The sequence below is a fragment of the Solanum verrucosum genome, unplaced genomic scaffold (genome assembly GCF_900185275.1).
Source record: "Solanum verrucosum unplaced genomic scaffold, falcon-dt-bn FXZP01000144.1, whole genome shotgun sequence".
Classification (NCBI taxonomy): Eukaryota; Viridiplantae; Streptophyta; class Magnoliopsida; order Solanales; family Solanaceae; genus Solanum; species Solanum verrucosum.
The window spans coordinates 1,687,942-1,709,418 of record NW_026020773.1 but is presented as its reverse complement, the minus strand read 5'-3'; the positions used below and the strand labels follow the sequence as shown (position 1 = coordinate 1,709,418).

At 34.0% G+C, this 21,477-nt stretch overlaps 1 protein-coding gene across 4 annotated transcripts in view; it reads right to left on the bottom strand.

Annotated features, from left to right (window-relative positions):
- Window positions 1-20,224, bottom strand: part of LOC125812932 (isoamylase 3, chloroplastic) — a 29,430-nt gene extending 9,206 nt beyond the window's left edge. The window contains exons 1-12 of one of the 4 annotated variants that reach the window (XM_049492407.1): window positions 19,979-20,224; window positions 18,233-18,390; window positions 16,709-16,787; window positions 11,323-11,559; window positions 10,508-10,612; window positions 10,102-10,206; window positions 5,198-5,332; window positions 4,988-5,074; window positions 4,274-4,331; window positions 3,105-3,168; window positions 2,040-2,139; window positions 1,600-1,700 (exon numbers count right to left, since the gene is read on the bottom strand). In XM_049492407.1, the coding sequence (XP_049348364.1) occupies window positions 1,600-1,700; window positions 2,040-2,139; window positions 3,105-3,168; window positions 4,274-4,331; window positions 4,988-5,074; window positions 5,198-5,332; window positions 10,102-10,206; window positions 10,508-10,612; window positions 11,323-11,559; window positions 16,709-16,787; window positions 18,233-18,390; window positions 19,979-20,203 (1,454 nt within the window). In that variant the 5' untranslated portion in view covers window positions 20,204-20,224. Of the gene's footprint in view, window positions 1-1,599; window positions 1,701-2,039; window positions 2,140-3,104; window positions 3,169-4,273; window positions 4,332-4,987; window positions 5,075-5,197; window positions 5,333-10,101; window positions 10,207-10,507; window positions 10,613-11,322; window positions 11,560-16,708; window positions 16,788-17,489; window positions 17,551-18,232; window positions 18,391-19,192; window positions 19,354-19,978 lie in introns of those variants that run through there. The other 3 variants (XM_049492408.1, XM_049492409.1, XM_049492410.1) reach the window with 3 other exon arrangements.
- Between the last annotated feature and the right edge of the window lie 1,253 nt (window positions 20,225-21,477).

Here is a 21,477-nt window from a genome sequence, read left to right as displayed (position 1 = left end):
TGAAATTTTAGGTGATTTTTGAGTTGCTAATCTATACTATTAGATATGTTAATTGAATTATTTTCTCTTCATTAAAAGACTTTACAATAGACAAAATTATCATTTACTACTTTTCTTAAATAATTGTTATTTGAACATTATCCAAATATTTAGGATTTTAAAATTAATTAACGTTCTAACTATTAGATCTTTCATTATTTGTAAAATGTAAAAACTCATAATATTTAGTATTTGAACATGCTTGACTAAACACATAGATTAAGAGAAAAATAATTTTTTTTGAGCTGACATTATCTCGTGAAGGATAAAATGAAAAGTTTAAAATTAAGTTATTACCAAATATTTTAAAGTATGAAGAAGCTCAATAGAAAAATATTGTTCACCTTTTTAACCTTTTAAAATAGAGTTCACACTTGACAAAGTAGTTATTTAATTATTTTTCTAATATTTAGTATTTTAAAATTAACTAAAATTTATGTGCTAAATCCTTGTTTAAAATATATAGAAAAGTTCAAAATTTTAGGATACCTATCCAGAAGTTTAGAAGTTTTCATAACTCAATCATAGATAATGGAATCATCAAAGATTTGACTTTTTCGAACTCTATCTGAAACTCAGTAGAATCCTAGGAAATTTTAGAAATTTAAAAGCGATGAAGATCTTACCTTGTAAGAAGTAATTACACATTGAATTAAATTGAACGTATAATGCAAAGCAACCTTATATTTAGGACTTCTGAAAATATCATTTTAATCAGGAGAAAACAAAAATAATTAAATATATCATATTTATGTGATTGCCTTTTTCCAATTTTTGTTTTAAGTTTTAAGTTTAAAATTTTAATTTTTACTTTTTGCTATACAATAGTAATAGTAAATTTTGCATACTGAGAATTGTTCAAGAAAATCGAATTTGAACTGCGTCTGGTCTTCATGAACATCAGGTAAAATAATGGGGTCCACAAGTGTTCCAGAAATCCAAACAAATGCAAGGAAAATAAATGGGACTAATAGGCGTAGAAAAGCTTAACTGCAACTTTTTGGCTGACCTAGGTAATAAATAGAATATGGGCTGGTTCTTTTGTCAAAAATTGCAAAAGTACAGCAATCTCATACAGTATCTTTACAGTTCCAACAATTCAGAATACCGAAAACATCCTTGAGAGCTGCAAGCAGATATGTTTACGAACAACGATCTGCTTGTAGCCTCATATTAATAATATAAAGTAATTTTAGGTCTCCAACAAGGTCACTGACCAAATTTTCACATTCACATTAGATGATCTTCCACCCCTTTTCAACTACAGGATAAACTAATAAGAGATAAATCAAGTACAATGTCTTTTAGTGATCTAATTTACTAAATAGCCAGCAAATAGAGTACACCGATTACTCCCCAACCGTACAAGATAGTTACCTCCTATCATATGGCTTATAGGTTTTGTAGTATAAATACACATATTGTCACATAAATATCCATATAATATGTGTATATGTTTTGTTTATTTCAACTAGCACCCGTGATTAATTTCTGCCATGTGCTAAAAATGAAAAAAGCCCAACTAATAATATATAGTAATAAAGTTCTTTTAGATATTACCGGTCCCAGTTCGGAAACTTTCCAACAAGATATAGGCCTCCACAATCCCATGGCTCAGCAATAATTTTGCACCTCGACAATACACTATCTTTGGAAATGGCCTGCAAGTATGTAGCATCTTGTTCATTCTCAAGCATGAATGCATCGTGTAATCCTTTTCAACATTCTCTGAATTTACGGAGTCATCTTTTTCTTAAGCACGTGAAAGTTGGAGTTGAGCATATTTATAATGAATTTTTTAGTGACATGGAAAATCAAAGAGACAAGAAAAAAGAAGATAAAACAAGAAGGGAAATAATCCTAGAGGATGATAGATAGGGGTTGAGGTGAACATGAAAATTGTGAATGGCAGTGGAATAGTCACCTCACTATTAACTTGCTTTCCATCACACAATTTCTTTTTTGATGCACCATTAAGAAAAGGCATATAAATGCTTCACCTTAACAAGGGGGGGAGCATTAATGGGAGTACCATCTGTCCCTCTGCAAAGAACACTAGCAAGATCAAAGCGAAATCCATCGACATGATACTCAGTAACCCTTTAGTTGCTCCAACAAAAAGTAGAAGAGAATACCAAATGGAGAAAAAAAAAAGTTAGTCAAATAGCAAACAAGTCATCCAGGATAAATCATTCTGCCAGTATAATTTCAATTAGGTATCTGCACCGCAGCTATTAACAAGCATATGAAAAGACCATTGGAAATAGAGGACGAAAAGAGAAGAATAATAAGACTGGAAAAACTAATCCAGTCGACTGATCAAATCCACTAGGAGCAAGCTGACATAGTGAATTTTATGAACATATCAGCATTCCAAGAAAATTATAAGCATTCAAAGATGAAGTATATATTCTAACCATATCAACTGACCAACCAGCAAGTCTGCATAGACCATTGTGTGTATGTGACGAGTAAAAGGTCGGTTAAGGGCTCAAGGCTATGTCATAACAGATTGAGATTCTTGCCCCAGATAAGCTTCCAGATCATAAATGTATTATTACGTAGCTTAAAATAGATATATGGGATAGAAGAGAAACAAACTAATTATAGAAATATGTCTATCTATTTACTTTTTTCAGCAACAGAAAAAAAAGAAGAGAACTTATTGGTTATAGTTCACTAGCCACTAAGTATTTCAAACGGGATTGTCCAATGCCCGTGGAGCCTATCAGGTTATCACAAAAAGACCCTAGAGGGGAATAAGACAAAGTGGAGAGTAAAGATGCCTGTGACACACTTTATGGACATTGAACAAGTACGGAGAACAATGAAATTTGCAAGTACTTTTTTGTGTTGTGCAAACAAATGAAAACAACAACCGCATCCACAAAAACAGGTTCCCTTGCCATAAAAAAAAACAACCGCATCCATTAAGAAAAAGCTTAGTTTAGTTTTGACTAAAATAACAGTATATTGATACCAATCAGTGAGTAATTACTAATAAGCAAGTAAAATATAAATAACTTCAAAGAAGACAACCAAAAAGTGTGGGGAAATGGAAGTACCAGTGTCTTAAGCTGTCAAGTATAAGTTCCATGACTGTAGGATGGTTGCAGTTAAAAGTATTTCCTGGAAAGACCAAAGAATTGCATCTCAGAGCTCTTACCAAAGACCAAAGAATTGCATCTCAGAGCTCTTACCAAAGAGTGAGGAGAGAGAATTTTCCAAGTAGGGACTCAAACCCTTGGTTGTAGTAATAGAATTTTTAGATTAGTAAAAAAATATTTTCAGAGTAAGGACTCAACCTCGTGGCTCTGATCAAAATTCAAGAGCAGAGGAGGGTGTTAGTCGCATAGAAAATTACAGCCTCATCACAAAAGAAACAGTCGGACCATAACGGTCTCTGGAGAGATGAACGATGCTTGACATGGAAAGGAAGAAGAAATAAAGAAACTCATTGGCCAAGCAGACAAAACATATTGGCCAGCACAAGCTATTGGTAGCAGAAGCTATTTGAGTTTATACCAAGATCGTAAAGGTTCTGATATCATGTAAAGACCAGAGTAAAGAAGAGATATTGGGAATGAACTGCTTGATTATTCCCTCAAGCATGTTGAGATTTATATAGTACAACAACAACATACACAATGTAATCCCATAAGTGGAGTCTAGGGAGGTAGGATGTATGCAGGCCTTACCCGATCTTTGTGTGGTAGAAAAGTTGTTTCGTATAGACCCTTGGCTCAAAAGAAGTTGGGGTTTATATAATGTTTACTTGTAATCCAAAAATGAAAAGGGAAGTATTCAAGTAATCCTGAAAAGGAAAGGAAAGTAATTCCTAATAATTCCTAAAGTATACAAGTAAACCTAAAAGGAACGGAAAGTAATTTCTAATAGTTTCTATTCCAGTTTACACAATTATAGATTTTCTAATCCTTTCCAATATATACAAGGAATGTGATCTTGCCATATTTATAATCTCCTAATTCTTAACAAGTAATAATAGAATATGTAATACATTTATTTTTTGTGGAGTGATATTTGTAAACATTTAGTTGAGTAAATCATTCGACAATAACATTGCCAAAATTGCTCCGTAGGAAACTTTGCCTCATGTTAACAATCTCAAATAACCATTGAAATATCCTGAAGAGAGTATTTTAAAGATGTGTTCAGAACTGCCCTTGCAGATTTTCCTTTTATTCAATGGTAAAAAAGTGTATGGTTAAATTACCACATCCAGCGAAATTCAGCAGCTGAGCATTGTTGTTCAAATCTACCATGTAATAAACCTGCAATTGAGTGGGCAAGGAATATCATTTATGAGAGAGTGGGGAAACAGAGAGACAACTGTATAGAAAAACAGAAATTCAGACTGCATCCACAACATCAGATATGAATAGTTTGATTTAGAACTTGACAAAGTAAGCCCGGTCTCATCTGGTTTTTGAGGGAGACAAAGCATTATAGAGAAAAAAAAAGAATTGAGTTAAATTCATCTAAACTATGGGTCTGATGCAGCTTTACAGAGAAGGTTTATAGCAGAGGAAGGGGGAAAAGAAGCAAGTTCTAGCATTTTAACTATATATGATAGTAGATCATGCACTCCATAATAATCTGCAGAACAGAAAGTGAAAACACTGCCAAATTCCATAATCAGAGGCCACTCCAATTGAGCAGCTCCATAAAGTCACGCAAACTACTTTTCTTGTAGTGGGTTGATGCATTGATCAAGACTTAGTTCGAAGATGATGTTGATTACTAAAACGGTTATCTGTTAATGAACACAATACCCCACCCCACCCCCCACCCCCCACCCCCCCAACCTGCTACCAAAAAATGTAGATGTTTCCCTAGACAGAGTAACCTACCAAGGTACATTGTGTGCAATAAAGATCTAATTCATAACTTTCCAAATATTGACTATTATATTGAACAGTTCCTTTACCTTGTTGTCTATTCCTCGGAATGAGGTTGTATATGGGTTTTCATCATCAGCTTCATTTGTGTGATTATAAACAACATCTAAGATGACCTGTAGAATGAAAAACCGTGAAAAAGAGAACTAACATCTTCAGATAGATGGTTGAAAAGGTAGAAGAGACATATTGGATATGTATAGCAAGCTCTTCAAGGACCACACTGATATAAGGAAAACCTCAATTCCAGCACCATGCAAGGCCTTGACCATTTCTTTGAACTCCCAGGAAGCACGGACAGGTCCGCCACCACAACTTGCATATCGACTCATTGGAGCAAAAAAGTTTATTGTTGAGTAGCCCCATGTATTGATCTAAAGTTAACATGAGTCCAAAAAGGATTTAGTCAAACCAAGAGCATTCTGACCCTTAAATTGACATAGTAGTCAATGAAGAATTTCAATACATGAAAATCAAATATATATATATATATACACACACACACACAAAGCATTTTTTCATCAAGTTTCAGCAGATACAACAACACACCCAATGTAATTCCACAAGTGGGGTCTGGGGAGGGTAGAGTGTGCGCAGACCTTACCCCTACCTCGTGGAGGTAGAGAGGTTGTTCCCGAAAGACACTCGGCTCAAGTGCACCAAATCAAATCAAAGTAGTTATGAAAAAGGAAATATGACAGTGGAAAAAAAGGGTCAATTAATACGGAAAGCAGGACAGGGCATCCAGAAAAAGAATAGTAATAGCAACGAAATAATGCAATAACTGAAACACAAAAGACAACAGATGGTAACAGATATCAAATGCAAGAAATTACATGCATAAAGCTAATACTATGGCATACACGGTGCTTCTAGACTTCCACCAAGCCTAATCCCTCCAAAAAAATGAGCCAAAGTTCAAACCTTCTACCCTACTCTAAGAATTTAATTAACAGAAAGATAGTAATAATACTACTGGATAGAACAAAGTAGATGGAAAGAAGAAAAAGAAGAATCTAAAGAAAATACTCTTCAGTCCACTTCACTTCAATAGTGTTTCTCACTATTTTAATTTGTGTTGTGTACCTTGGTTGAAGCTGTGACATCTCCCCTTTTTATTCTCACATCTTCTTTTGCACTTTTTGGCAGCCTTATCCATTATATTTTGTTATTATGTCTTTTGGATTTTGATACTTATGGGGAATCAGATTTTTTTTGTTATTTTATAGTTGTTGTGTTCGGGCCAGCTTGCACGCACCTCAACTAATTCCATAAGATACCTACCATCCCCACCAGCAACAGGTACCACGTAACTCTGTCCACCAAGGCTTGGACCGATTGGAGAAAATAACCTAGTGTTTTTTGTCTCCACTAGGATTTGAACCTAAGACCTCATGGTTCTCAACCTACCTCATTGATTACTAGGTCACACCCTTGGGTGCGGGATTGAAAATTCAAGTCCTACAATTACTTCGACACCCATAATTAAAAGTTGAAACTATTTAAATTTGGCTTGCTCAATTGAGTTGTGGTGCAAGGGTCAAGGCGCTAAAGATCACTTAACCAAAAATCTAGTGAGGGGGGTGAAAAGGGCCAAGTACAGTGGGAGAAAGTTGACGCTCAACTATGTAGTCTCATATGGCAACTTATCAAATTCCAAATTGAGGTCTTTGTTTCATCCATTTCAGACATGTTATTTTATTTGAGAGAGGCTTGCACTTTTTTTGAGAATGGTAACAGTTAGTCTATATATCCATTGGTACACTACATCAAAATATGTAGTCCCCCTTCTAAAGTATTACAACTTACATCTTGAACATCTATTTGTTGTTCCTATGAATAGTCTAAAAAATCAAAAATATCTTCTGTTTGAACTATTAACTTATGTCTACACCAAAAATAAAACAGAGCTAAACAATTCATTTTGAACTCCTGGAAGATGCTCTGCTTGTCTTCAAAACATCTCCTATTTCTTTCTTTCCACACTATCCACGAAGTGCATGCAAGGACAGTCTTCCATCTTCCTTCCTCTTTGGCTGCATTGCCATCCTTGTTCCAGTATTTTAGCAATCCCTTTATGTTCCCCGGCCTCGCCCACTTAGTCCTCCACAGATAAATGAGTATCTTCCGCAACTGGTCTGTCCGAACTTCCTTCCGTATCTTTGTGATATCCCCTGTTAGTTTTGTTTCCTGTAGACACACTACATCAGCTTTCCATGTATGTAGCATCGTTCCGATTAGCCTCCTCTTTCTGCCACAGTTTAGCCCCCTAACATTCCAAGGCACTCTTTCCAACTTCATTGATCTTTTATTGCCAGGTATCCCCCCCTTCTTCTTGAGCCATAACTACAGAATTTGGCATCAAGCTCTAATCCTTTCAGTTCATTCACCCCCTTCTTTTTTACAATGGCTTGCTCCCCCTTGTCCAACCGATTGTTGTTGTCTATCTTCATAAATAATTTTTGGCCTTCTCATCGCACCCTTAAGATCTACACCCAATTCAGGCTTGCACTTAATACACTAATGACATATCTCATTTTTATAATATGGTATATCTCAAATGATAAACTTAAAGAAAGGGGAATAGGGTATTTCTACTTACTTGAGACGGGTACAGGCAATCACAAAGGAATTAAAGAAATTGATGTCAAATACTACTAGTGTTGAAAAGCAACATGAGCAATCACTGACGATATTTCTAGATCGCACACTTGCTAGACTTCCTAATGACCTTGATCGGTGCGTGACCAAATTTTGGCTCGTCGTAAGGTTCTACAGTTGATGGACTATTTTCTCGACCATTTCGCCAAGCTGGCCAACCTAGTCACATACTGGACTCCTCAACAATTTCAAATAACGGAAAATTGAACATCCTGGTCTATAAAGAATCGACGAGAAAAAGGTCATTTTGGAAGAACTCGATCCAAGTGTAATTATAGTAATAGACATAATAATAAACATGGACACACCCATGAAGTTATCTATTCTCTGTAAGATCAACGACCCAAAAATATTCATGTTACTCGAATTGGCATGCAAGTTAGTAAGGATTTTTTTTAACCTCAGGGGAATTAACAGAATTCCTTCCATATCAAGTAGACATCTCGGTAAATAAATAAATTTTAAGCCTAACTCAACCGCAAAAGCTAGCTCATAAGGAGAGGATTGCTCAAAGCCATATAAAAAGACCATCTTATTTGATGATGACATGACTATGATCAAGATATCATAGTGGTATGAGTGTGATGTTTAGATGTAGACACTTCTAGAGGCTACAAGGTATTTGGTTATCCACTATGTGATGATGACACATTCCTAGTGGAGGAACTTTCTTCTCGAGGGATCATGGATCTCTTAATTGTGAGGTGATGCTTGGTCATAAAGACAAGCGAGATGGGGGTGAAGTTGTTGGCACCCTTCCAAGTTATTGGCTCTCTTGATTTACCCTTTGGTCAAGGTCTCTTAAATAGTCAAGTACTTTGTGCTTTATTTGAAAATTTGATGCTAGATTATATAACAAGTTTGTGCATGCTTGACATGTTAGTAGTAGGATTGTTAACACTAACACTAACCCTTATGCCTTGAGGACTTTGTTATTGTTTGTCTTCCCTATGGTTTTGCTACGTCTGGATTTGAGGACGAATCCTTTTCAATAAGGAAAGGATGATACAACCCTGAAAAGCACAAGGAGCTAGATGGTGATTAGGATACATGATGAAGCGTGACATCAAGCCAATATTGGCCCACGGAGCACTTTCACCAAATTTGAAGTGCTTCAAGGAATCTCAAGTGAACATCTTCAAGCTATACACTCATTGATTAAGAAGATGGAGTCCTTAAGGACCATTAAAGACCCATGCGTGGGAGCACTCAAGCTATGGAAAATGGCTTGGATGGAAGAGGGTGAAATCCCAATTTCACATGTGGAGATGCTCAAGCTAGAAGATAGCTCGAAAGGAAAATGCAGAAGAGGATGCAACCGCATTTCAAGATATGTGACCTCACATCCTCCCCAAGCGACCGCATCAACATCGAAACACCCACCAGAACCTTCATCAAAGTGAGATCACTTGCGCCCACAAAATGCGACCGCATCTCTCCACTTGCGGCCGCAAGTGGCATTGCAACTCAAATGGGGAAGGGATATTTTTTCTATTTGTGCAAATGCCACTTTTGGGCTATGCTTGTAAAGGCAAAAGTATAAATAGTTGTCTTAGTTGATTTCATTGTTCATATTTAGAAGATTGAAGATTTAAGAACTCCTTTGAGAGTGTAGTTCCTCCTTTATGGATATTAGGCTAGTTTAGTGGGTGACTTCCTTGATGTCTTTGCTTTGAGCCTCTCTAGGATAATCTAGGATTAGATTTCCATGTATGAGTTCAAGTTTCCCTTCCCCCTTGGATTGATTCATCTTTGATTGTTGATTGATAGGTGTAGGTAACCAATCCTAAGTTGATCAATCACATAATATAGTTGATAAATCTTTTCTTTCTTCTATTTCATCTATCAATTTCCCCTATCCTTATTTTGTGTTGTTTTCCGCATTGGAATCCTTAGTTTCCCAACTAGGATCGTATCATGCAGCTAGAGATTTTGGGTTGTGGCACTATTCCTTGTAAATATAGGAAAGGTGCAGATCTGTATAACTGTATAAATATGAATGAGCATTATTTTCTTTTTCTTTTTGGATTACTTGTAAACATTATATAATCTCCAACATGCTTGAGGGAATAATCAAGCAATTCATTCTCAAATATCCTCTTTCTTTTCACAGTTGGTTCTCAAATAAATATATAAAGTTGATCGCTTGTTTCAATCAGATCACTATAAGAGTTTCTTGGGCACATTTGAAAGGATCTGAGTTACTATTGTGAATCAGACATTTCTTAGTGAAGGTGGAATGCTAATTCCGTCTTTACCATTCAAAGCATTGGTATTTTACTGATACACTGGGCCATAAAAATGTCAAAATTGTGAAAATCAGAGAAAGCATAATGACTCAACGATGCATGCTCACATACAAAAACAATTTACACGTATGAAAGAATAATCATCATAAACTAGCTTAAGAATAGAGAAATCACCAGAAAAGAATAAGCCCAGACAAAAACAGCTAAAAAGCACAAAGACAAGGTATGTTTACCATGTGATCTCTCGGATTAGGTCGCCTTTGAAATTCCAGTTCATCAAACTCAAAAACAGGCAATAATTCTACTGCATTGACACCAAGCTCGAGAAGATGTGGTATCTGCACTTGTAGATGAATGTCAGATAACTGAAAGACTAAAATAGGTTTAACAGATTACTGCAAGTGACTAATATAAGATGAAAATATCAAAGACATCTAATCTAAGAAAAAGGGCCAAAGAACATAACAAGCAATTTTAAAATTGGAACTTGCCAAAATAAAAATGTTAAGTATTTGGGAGGTTAACTCATGGTGTAACTTGCGGTACTGCTATTAAGGAAGATAAACCAAACTTCAACAAACAAATGAAATGCTTGGTTGTTGGTAAAAGAGAAAATAAACTGGTAGAATATGAAAGTACCTTTTCAATTAAGCCAAGGTAACTTCCCCGTTGATCTTGATCCAAACTACTTGTTTCATCAGCAGTAAAAGCACGAACATTCATCTCATATATAACAAGATCTTTCTGCCCAAAGAAAAGAGGATATACTGCAAGGCGTTAATGGGTGGTTTGGTTGATTGTGTGGTAACAAATCCAGCATATATTCGCCATAGAATAATACAGCATTTGGTTGGTTGCATAATCGCCGCATTATGTAATGCAACATTTGGTTGGTGGTATCCAAATAATACTAACTTAAGTTATACGAGAATCTATGTAATATTTTATACTAGATACAATGTGAAACAAGAATACGTGTATTAGCCATACAGAGATTAGACTATTCAAAGACAAGAATGTCATTAAAAAAAAAAGTTATTCTTGTATAGCAATAATCTCTTAATCACTACACAACAATTCCTTGATTATTAATGACTGCATAGCAATCTGTTCCATATTAATCACCACACAAGCAGTCCCTACATTATAATCCACTCATAACTAAAATGCAAATCGAATTACCCTTAAGAGTAAAATGTTATAAAAGATCTAAGTAATATAATCTTACAGCTCAATCTACCAAAGAACCAATAATATTACTGCAGAAGATTAAGCTGAAACTCCTCTTACTTGAAATAACAAGATCAACTAAATGGCAGAAAATTTGAGCATTTAAAAATGACAGCTCTGTCACTAGTCATAGCTCATAAGTCAAATAGCTGAACATGCAAGCAAATTATCTTTAGATTTGCACACGAGGAAGAAAGTTATTCAAGTAGTTCTTCTCAATCTACCTCGGGTATATTTGGAAGCTTGTAATTTTCTCCCCAGTCAAAAGGCAAGCTATTGAAATCATAAGTTCCAAAAAATCTACACATTTTATTGCTTTCATCTCCAAAAGCTCGTCGACCTTCAATTAGTTTTGCATAAGGATCAACCAAAATAATGCTATCGTCAAATCGATGCCCTTCATGCCAATTTCGAGGTCCATCAATGCGATAACCATAAAGGACACCACCTTGGGGCAACTCCTGCAGATGACGAAGAAAAATTAATACAGAAAGAAAAGGTTATATAGCAAGCACAATAATAGCATATAATAGTGACATAGCAGCATAAACTGCGAGTAAAATAGAAACCACGGAAAGGCCTGCTGAAGAGAAAGAAATGTATACCTTCAGTACACGGTTCCGACAGTACAAAAATATGGGAAACTATTGATTCATTCAAGGAAATTTGTGATTACAAAATTGATAAAAACTAGTGAATGTTAAACTTAAAGATAATTATGCATTTGAACGAGTTAGAAGTCCAATCTGAACAAATAAATACAAAGGAAGTAATTTGAATGAAATTTGACTTATTTTCACTTTTATTTATTTTAGTATATGATTGACATGAGCTTAAATGAGGAAACATGGTGGTGAAGATTCATATAGCCGACCTGATAGCATCCATGGAGCCCCAAAAGAGGCTGAAATACATGCACAAGGCTGTTAGAATAGGCGTATTTTCTGGAGGAAATTGGACACTTCTTTCCTTATTTTGTTAGGTAGTTCTAGAAGAAGTGTGACATTAATCTTACATGTTTTCCTAGTTTAAAATTGTCTAGTTCAAATTTTCCTAGTTTAAAGTTCCCTAGTTAGGTTTTACTATCTATTATTTCCGTAAAGTAGAAGTTGAATTTCATGCTATTTGGGATAGTGTGTTAGAAATTTACCCCAGATTCACCCGCGTTGATTTCATTCTTTTTGACACAGAATAGCTATCAATAAAATTGAGATTTTATTTATTCATATCTTTGTGTATTGGTTACTTAGGATTTATCGTACAACCTTACAAGAACAATTATTGTAAGAGGTAAGATTAAATTCTTTGCTTGATATATATGGTTCTTATTCGATTAGTTGGAGAATGTAACTAGTCTTATATTAATTATTGTCTTTAATTATTCAATTAGGGGTCTAGATCGCAATCATCTAAGTTCTTGAATTGAATCTGCTAGTACACATGATCATTACTAATATGCTTAAACATGATCATCCCTAATATGCTAACTAGGTCTACTACCATCAATTAGGGTTCTTAGAGAGAAGGGGTAGTTATGCAATGGACCCTAACTAATTAAGGAAAGACAATTAATCATATCATATATATATATATAAAAGAGAATCCAAGGCCCGTCTACGTGGTACCACCACAAACCAGAATTTCCTTTTAGTTTGTTTATTTCCAAAACTAGTCTTCCCCTTTCATGAAAAGTTGTGTCTTTTATGAAAAGTTATGACTTTTATGAAGAGTTGCGACTTTTATGAAGAGTTGCGACTTTAATGAAAAGTTGTGACTTTTCTGAAAGGTTGTGACCTCTCTGAAGGGTTGTAACTTTAACAAAGAGTTGTGACCTTTCCGATAAGGCACAATAAACATTTGATCACACAACTCTCTATTGTTAATAAAAAGAGGGATTTCCTAACATTTTAAAACAATGAAAATTCTAAACTACTTCTTCTTCTTCTTCTGCACAATTAACTTCAACAACGATTATTTATTTATTAGAAAATTTAATATCACCGGTTCATGTTCATTTTATTTCCCAAAAAATATCAAAACACTTCCTGGAAGCAAAAGGATAAATTATAAATCAAATTAAAGATGATTGATTGAAGGATAAATAATAAGATGTTATAATTATCATCTTCTTTTACATTATTAATGTTTGTTACTTCGTAATCTTGTATGTAAGATAATATAGTGTTTTAGTTGTAATGACTGATAGGTTTTAAGTATTATTTTATAAATTATGTGCTATTAAATAACCGCGTGAGGCGCGGGTGATTTTACTAGTATATATATATAAAAGAGAACTCTAGGCCCGCCTATGTGGCGCCACCACAAACCAGGATTCCCTTTTAATTCATTTTATTTCCAAAACTAGTCTTCCCCTTTCATGAAAAGTTGTGACTTTTATGAAAAATGTGACTTTTATGAAAAGTTGTGACTTTTATAAGAAAAGTTGTGACTTCTATAAAAAAAAGTTGTGATTTTTATGAAGAGTTGCGACTTTTATGAAAAGTTGTTACTTTTATGAAAGGCTGTGACCTTTCTGAAGGGTTGTAACTTATCCAAAGAATTGTGACCTTTCCGATAAGACACAATAATCATTTGTTCACACTACCCTTTGTTATCTATATATAGAGCACTTTCCTCTCATTTTAAAACAACGAAAATTTTGAACTACTTCTTCTTCTTCTGGACAAATAAATATTTGTGTACTTTACTCCTGTTGAATGGCTCACTGACACCATTGTTTTGGTATCAATACATTGGTGAATAGAATCGTTCTCATCTTGAGGGGATCTATTCCTTTAAACATCGTACTAGAGGGGAATAATTTCTTTAAGGGGACATTGTGCATTCAATGGACTCGATTTTTTCCATTTTGTTTCATTCTATTGTTGAAGATCCTCGTATGCTTTTTACAGTCATGAAAGGTGTGACCTTTCTGAAGGAATGTAACTTTTCCAAAGAATAGTCACCTTTCCGATAAGACACAATAATCATTTGTTCACACTACCATTTGTTGTCTATAAATAGAGCACTTTCCTCTCATTTTAAAACAACAAAAATTTTGAACTTCTTCTTCTTCTTCTTCTTCTGGACAAATAAATATTTGTGTACTTTGCTCCTGTTGAATGGCTCACTGACACCATTGTTTTTGTATCAATACATTGGTGAATAGAATCGTTTTATCTTGAGAGGATCTACTCCTTTAAACATCGGGTACTAGAGGGGAATAATTTCCTTAAGGGGTCACTGTGCATTCAATGGGCTCGATTTTTTTCATTCTGTTTCATTCTATTGTTGAAGATCCTCGTATGTTTTTTACAGTCATTAATTTATGCTTATATTATTAATTGTTGTTTTTGAGTATATGCTTTAAACTTTGTTGTTTATGTTTATGCAAAGTTATTGTTATAAGTATTTGTTAGTACAAATTAAATAACAAACATCAATTGAGTATTCAAGCAAGTTTTCTCTACTGAAATTGTTGAAGGTACAGTAAAAAAATCCCTTACAAATCGATTTTGTGTTCTTTAGAAAATCCTGTGAGTGTTAATAATTTTGCATGCCCATATTGTTGGGTTTTTATGTTGTTGTTATCTATTTTTACTAAATTTAGTCAGTGGATATTATGAGTACTTTAAGGATTGAAATTTGATTGAAGTGTTAGTCAATTTTTTGAGGTATGTTATTTCAAAACATAGAAAATTTTCTGGTTAGAATGATTTGTTATCATCATTGGATATCTCATAGTTTACTCCCTTTAATGCATGTTTTTTCTCGCTGTTTTGTTGTCTCCTTAGAGTTGTATTTATTATTTTTCGTTTGGTATGTATATGATCTCACTTGGACAAAGCTTTTCGTCCTTTTAATGTTTTTCTTTTTTTCCTTCTCATTCGGCTGTTATGACTATTTTCGGCAAGCTTAATTTGAAGAATATGAAACAAAACCTACTCTAAATAAAAGTAATATCCTAAGCTACAAAAGATATGTCTATTAACATAGATTTGTTGTCCTCCATGTCCCAAGTCACTGCTGAGCATTTAAGTTATCTAGGTTAGACTCATTTCTAGTTTTTTAATGTTCGAGAGTATTTCTTTAACATGAGTCTCGAATCCAACATTTTGATCTACTTGTACTTTCATAATGTAACAATTATACATACATATTTCTGAAAAAGTTGTAAAGTCGCATTGATGAAGCATCTAGAAGGGACTTCAGAGCAGCAGTTTAATGAAGAATGAATTTCTAAAAGGGTCAACAATATTATTTTGCTGTTGTTTCAAATTTATTTTTCTCCTTCTATAAATTTTGTTAGAGTAACAAAGTAACAATAACGAAAAGTGGTGAACGTTTGACTTCAGACAAGTAGATTGTCTCTAAAAAAATTTATTTATGTTGTTGTGGTGTACATTTTTTAACAGTCATAACTTATTTATAACTAATATTGATTATCGAAAACTTTCACAGAACTTTTTTTCACAAGGAATTATTCTAACCATAAAATTATCAGATTCTATATTTTTCATGTATAAAAAAATAGAAAAAGTGATGTTTAATCGCTACATAAAAACATCACTCAATTTTAACAAGACAATTACATCATCAAACATATATTATGATAAATTATGTAAAAGATAAAAATGATTAGATATCAAGATATTTTTAAACATTAATTATATATTTACAATTCTTGAAATATGTGATAATGTCAAATCATTTAATTTCTGTTGAAATGTTCTAAAAATCTACTAAAATTTACTTTTTATTTCTTATAACAGTCAATTATTGGAAAGGTTGTTCGAAACCTTAAAAAGATTATTTATGCCCGCGCAAAGTGCGGGTAAATTACCTAGTTTACAATAAAAGAAAATATTTTGTTCCTATAATTATGCTAGGAAAAGGAAAAATAAAGTCTCCTAAAATCATATTAATTAACACAATCAACATTTACATTACTTCTCTTTCATCTTAATTTGTTCCTTTATTTAATCCTTTCAGATTAGCAAGATCCATATTCCATGCATCTATCTGAAGTGAACTACTTTCGTGCAGCTCCAGCATGGAAATTTAAGGAAAGAAAGTTTAAATAGTTTATGTGCTTTACTTAGTTGGGATATTCTCAATAAAGGTTGGAAACATTGACAGAGTATAATGTGAAAACATGTGAGGTCAAGGTCAAAGAATTGCTAGATACCCTACCAATATATGCGGTCATTTGACTTACTAGGATAACTCAATGACTCTACAGAAAGGATTTGAAATGTTTTCATTTGATAGAATAACAGGAAAGATAAATTAAATTCAAATAATCATTGGACATAAAATTGGATGACATTCAGTTCTAACTACAATATGTTAACTTCCCTTTAAAAAATGAAACACAAAAACCACAATATGTTTACTTTATATTGAAACTATGGACACATTTGAGTATTCATTAAGGAAGGAGATCAATCATTTGACACTGCCCACAACAGGGAGCAGGTCAACCAATAGCAAAAAAGGAGTAGAAAGTGGACAGCCAACATGATGTGATGAGCATGAGCCAAATCATAATCTTTGAAGGTTGCTGAGTGAATACAGTAATGAAGGTACGTAAAATAGTTAAATTACTACCTTAATGCATATGTGCCATATGTCTCCTGTGCGGTTCTTCTGTGGATCCAATGCTAATTCAATCATTCCATCATGAACACTGTCAAGCATTCCCATATAATGTATATTTACTTAGCATGCTTTACGCAGATGTACATATGAAATATGAGAAAAATGAGCATGAGCTCACCAGGGATAGTACTATCCCTGGCAAGATGAATGAACGGGTAGTTTCAAACTGTTCAATAATCCAAAGTCTTTGTAAATATATGGTACTTTATCCTAAGTGTAACAAATCATTTGAACATTTACGACATACTAAATTTATAATGGTATCTCAAGGTGATACAACGTCAATTACTGCAGAAAAGATTATGCTGGGTTCACCAGAATGTTTAACACCACTTCATTAACATAGTTTCTAGGTTTTCTCCATCTTAGATGAAATGTTGCAATAGAAGGAGGGATGTGATGATAACTACAAGTTGAATTTAAGATGAAACGTTCCTATGCTGTTCAGAAAGCTTTTACTTACATTTGGCATCCCCCCACCCCCTTGTTGATATAATTACAGGGGCAAATTAAGAAGGACATATGTTGTCCTTCCCGTTTCAAATATATTGGAATAGATAATGTAAGGCATCCCATACCCCTCTCTTCAACCTCTCCTATTTATCTCCCAGTATGCATGGAAAACAACCTAACCCACTGGCTTTCCATCCTCCAATCTATGTTAGGTTAGAATTAGTCATATTTGTAGTGAAATTCCACAAGTGAGGTCTGGGGAGGGTAGAATGCAGACCTTACCACTACCTTGTGGACGTAGAGAGGTTGTTTCGGAAAGACCCTCGGCTATTTCCGAAAGATCCTCGAGGTGATTTGGAGTTGCACAAGTGATGAATCGGAAAAGGGGACCATTAGAGATGGCTCGCTGTCAGGCGAGCCAACTGATGTCAGATCAGTCAGAAGAGATGCCAGAATTCTGTCTCCCGCATCTGCACATGGATTAAGCTCTGGTGAGGCGAATCGGTGTATTGACGCTGACAACAAAGCTGTTGGTGATGAGCTTCTCAGTCTAAGGTCACCAGAGCCCTGTCATTCTTTTTGTATAGGAGGTGACACTCAAACTACTCCTACACCAGTACACCGCCAAATTAAACTGGGCAGAACGGAAGTTTGTCTTTTCCATCCAGAGGATTTGGAGGATAAGAAGGAAAGGAAAGAGCATATGAGAATTCCTCTGATACTAATACCATTGAACATTGGGAAAAGAATGAGAAGAAATGGAAAGCTTGATTGTTCCCTCAAGCTTGGCTGGGATTATAGCTATTACACCTTGTATACATTTTTGGTTGGTGTATGTTTACAAAATCAAATCCTAGTCATATCAAATCATTCTGATTATGCAAATCATATAATATCTCCACATAAACAAATTTAATAGGCAGGATTAACAGTAGAAGAATTTAATATCTAGAATTTGCAACTAAGACCAGAATTGAAGACAACAAAATATACCATCCAAAAGTGTGAGCTCAGTCTAACCTCTTTGGAAGAATTATGCAAAGTGTAACTGCAGAAGCATGCTGAGAAAAAATTGCAAAATTTATTCCACTTTCAGTTTCTGATACTCCCAGTGGATGAGCCACACCAGGGGAAAGTTTGAATGAAGGGAGAGTGTCCAGCATTTGAGGAGCTTCTTCCTAAAAGCATGAGCACAAATAAAGAAATCAAATAATTAGGTTTCCCATAGGACAGTAGTAATCTTGTCCACTTTCAAGATTAAACGTCAGCCAAGAAAGCAAAATTGGCCATCGTTTGGTTTACAAAATTAGGATAAGTTAGAATATCTCATTTGTATTGTATAAGATCATAGGTGAGACAATCTATCTTCCAATGTTTGACCCAACGTGTTATGCAGTGGATAAATGACCATAGTAACTTTACATGCAAGACGTAATTCTATCAGAATTTAACCACACAAAATTACACGATAAACCAGGGAAATCATTACCAATTATACAATAAATCAGGGGAAAAGGCATAATTGGGGAGGTTGGGTAGAAGGGAAGAGGAAGAAGAAGAGTCCGGTGAGGTCACCAGATAGCCGCATAAATCCTAAGGGGAGGTAGGGAGGTGGTCATTAGTCTGTCCTTGGGTTCTAACTTCTAAGAAAGAAGAAGATATAGGGACGAGAAAATGAGATAACAACAAATCCTTCACCATTATACTTGAGGGGTGGATTGGTCGTGTCCTTATAAAAAGGAGATGACAGCTCTCTAGAGCAATTGGCTCCATCATCAATTCCTACATACCACTCTTGATGCTACCAGAAAAAGTGAACATCAAAAAAAAAGATCATTTTCATAATATGTCTAGGTAGAATTCTGATTTCAGTTAGTAACAAGTACTGGATAACTGCAGTAAAGCGTACTCTTTCTGATGAAAGATTAAGTTCCATGTCTTATTATTTAGAATATGAAATGTTAAAGTAGGTGCTCATGCCACTCACTTAAACAAAGCATTGGCATAGACCTTAGTGACCCTACTCAAACATTAAACATGTGGCATTTTTGTGTGCATGGTTAGAAGGAAAGCTATAGGAATCAAACCTCATCTCCAGCAAATTAAGTCCTGCAAGAGTGCAGGAAAATGGAAGGGAAGTCATGACAGAAGCTTATTTTTCACGCTATAAGGCATAAGTAGTGAAAGAAGTAAACATATAAAGAGAAAAGGAAGCACTATCCCTCCTACTTATAATTCAACATTTAGCTCAATCAATTCTAGATGTCTTTTTTACAACAATGTCATCAGCAGGAGCTTGCACCGAATCACTTACCCGCAGAACTCATTTTAACCCCACCCTGCATAAGTACCAATGCCCCTTCCCCTTTCACCTCTAGATAAAACTTCTGGAATGATCCCTTCTACTCATACTTATTATATTAGAAGTAAAATTCTCAATTCTATACCAGGCTCCGATCAAGGCTTATAAAAGCATCAACCTCATTCTAAAGGGAGTCCTCCTTTTGATAATAAAAAACAAGTGTTAATTTTCTAGTACTTTGTTACAAAATGTACAGCATTCATATCTACTCATAGTATTCATAGCATAATCAAAGGTAGAGATATTTAGGTATCTTCGAATAATACTACAAGGAAATTGATCCATTGGCTCTGTATTTTACATGATATCAGAACAGATTATCCTGCTCTAAGTAAGATCAAAAAAAAAAAACTCATCTGAACTCTCCAGAGTTGTGTTAGTGTACGTGAAAGAGAATTTCGTACCTGAAGTTTAGCTGCTGCGACCAACTTAGGTTGGAACGCCTCCTCCGATGTACAAAACTTCAGAATCCGGTGGTCAGAGGAGAAGAGCCTGAGACTATCACGCCGGCGAAGCTGACGGAGATCTTGAAGAGCGTGACGGTGCGTTCGTGGAACTATATTGGTCCGGTTAACTGTTACAATGCCGGTTGGACATTTCTGGACGATTTGTGGTGGTCCTCTAATCATCGGGCCCTATTTTTGGAGAAGAGAATCTGTGCACTCACTTTTGTCACAATTTAAAAGCATCAATCTCATATGTGTATATATATATATATATATATATATATATATATATAATAGGGAGTGGGGATATATTATAGTATGATAAATTACAAATTATCATATCCAATAAAAAAAATTAATTCCGTAATTTTAATATTATGATATTTGGTATGTTGGATATTTAGAAATATTTGGATATTCAACATATATTTGGTATTTAAAAATGAAATATTAAAATACTGAATATTGTATAGAAAAATATACATAAATAATTTGTATCCATGATATAATACTAACAAATATACAACTAAATATTACTTAATACAAAACTATTAGAATTTTGATTACATTATTTTGATTGATTTTCTTATGAGTAATTGATAATTAAGGAAGATGCTTGTATATTTATTTATTTTTATATGTAATTTTACATGTGTAACGTGTTAGTGTGATATAATTGAGATATTTTTTGAAAAGTCAAATCATAATTCTCGATATATGAATATATATATATATATATATATATATATATATATATATATATAAAAGTTGAAGTTGAGCAAACTATAATTATTAAGATATCATACCACAAAATACTGATATAAAACTTTTTTTTATTTTAGAAAGCTTGCTCTTGAATAAATATTACTCTAGTGTACGAATATACAAAACCCAAGAATTTTATTTTATTATTTATATTTATAGAAATGTGAGCGACGTCGGTGAGATTTATCACCAGTTACTGGACAGTCTTGGATCGGCCACTTTTTTGTTGCAGAATGGGGCGACATTATTTATTTTATTATTACTCCTATTAAGTAATTACTTTCTCTATTCCATGTTAATTGAATTTGTGTTCAAATTTGTAAAGTAATATATACTTATTAAAAAAAATATTTAAAAACATAATTTAAATCAAAATTTCCACTATTTTTCTTTGCGAAATCATAAATATAACTTAGTAAATATGATATTCATCTCCTAGAAAATATCAAACTTCATTATAGAAAAAGACAAATATAGAAAAAAAAAATTGAACATTCATCTTATACTTTAAGCAATTCACTTATTTGAACAATAAAAACAACTCTAAAAAATTCAATTAATATAAAAAAGAGGGAGTACTACTTATATATATATATGTATAAGGAAAGACTTTGAACAACTTTCAATTGTCCCATTATTAAGCAGATTCCGATTGCTTTGCTTGGACTCAACATGAGCAGTTTTACGAAGAG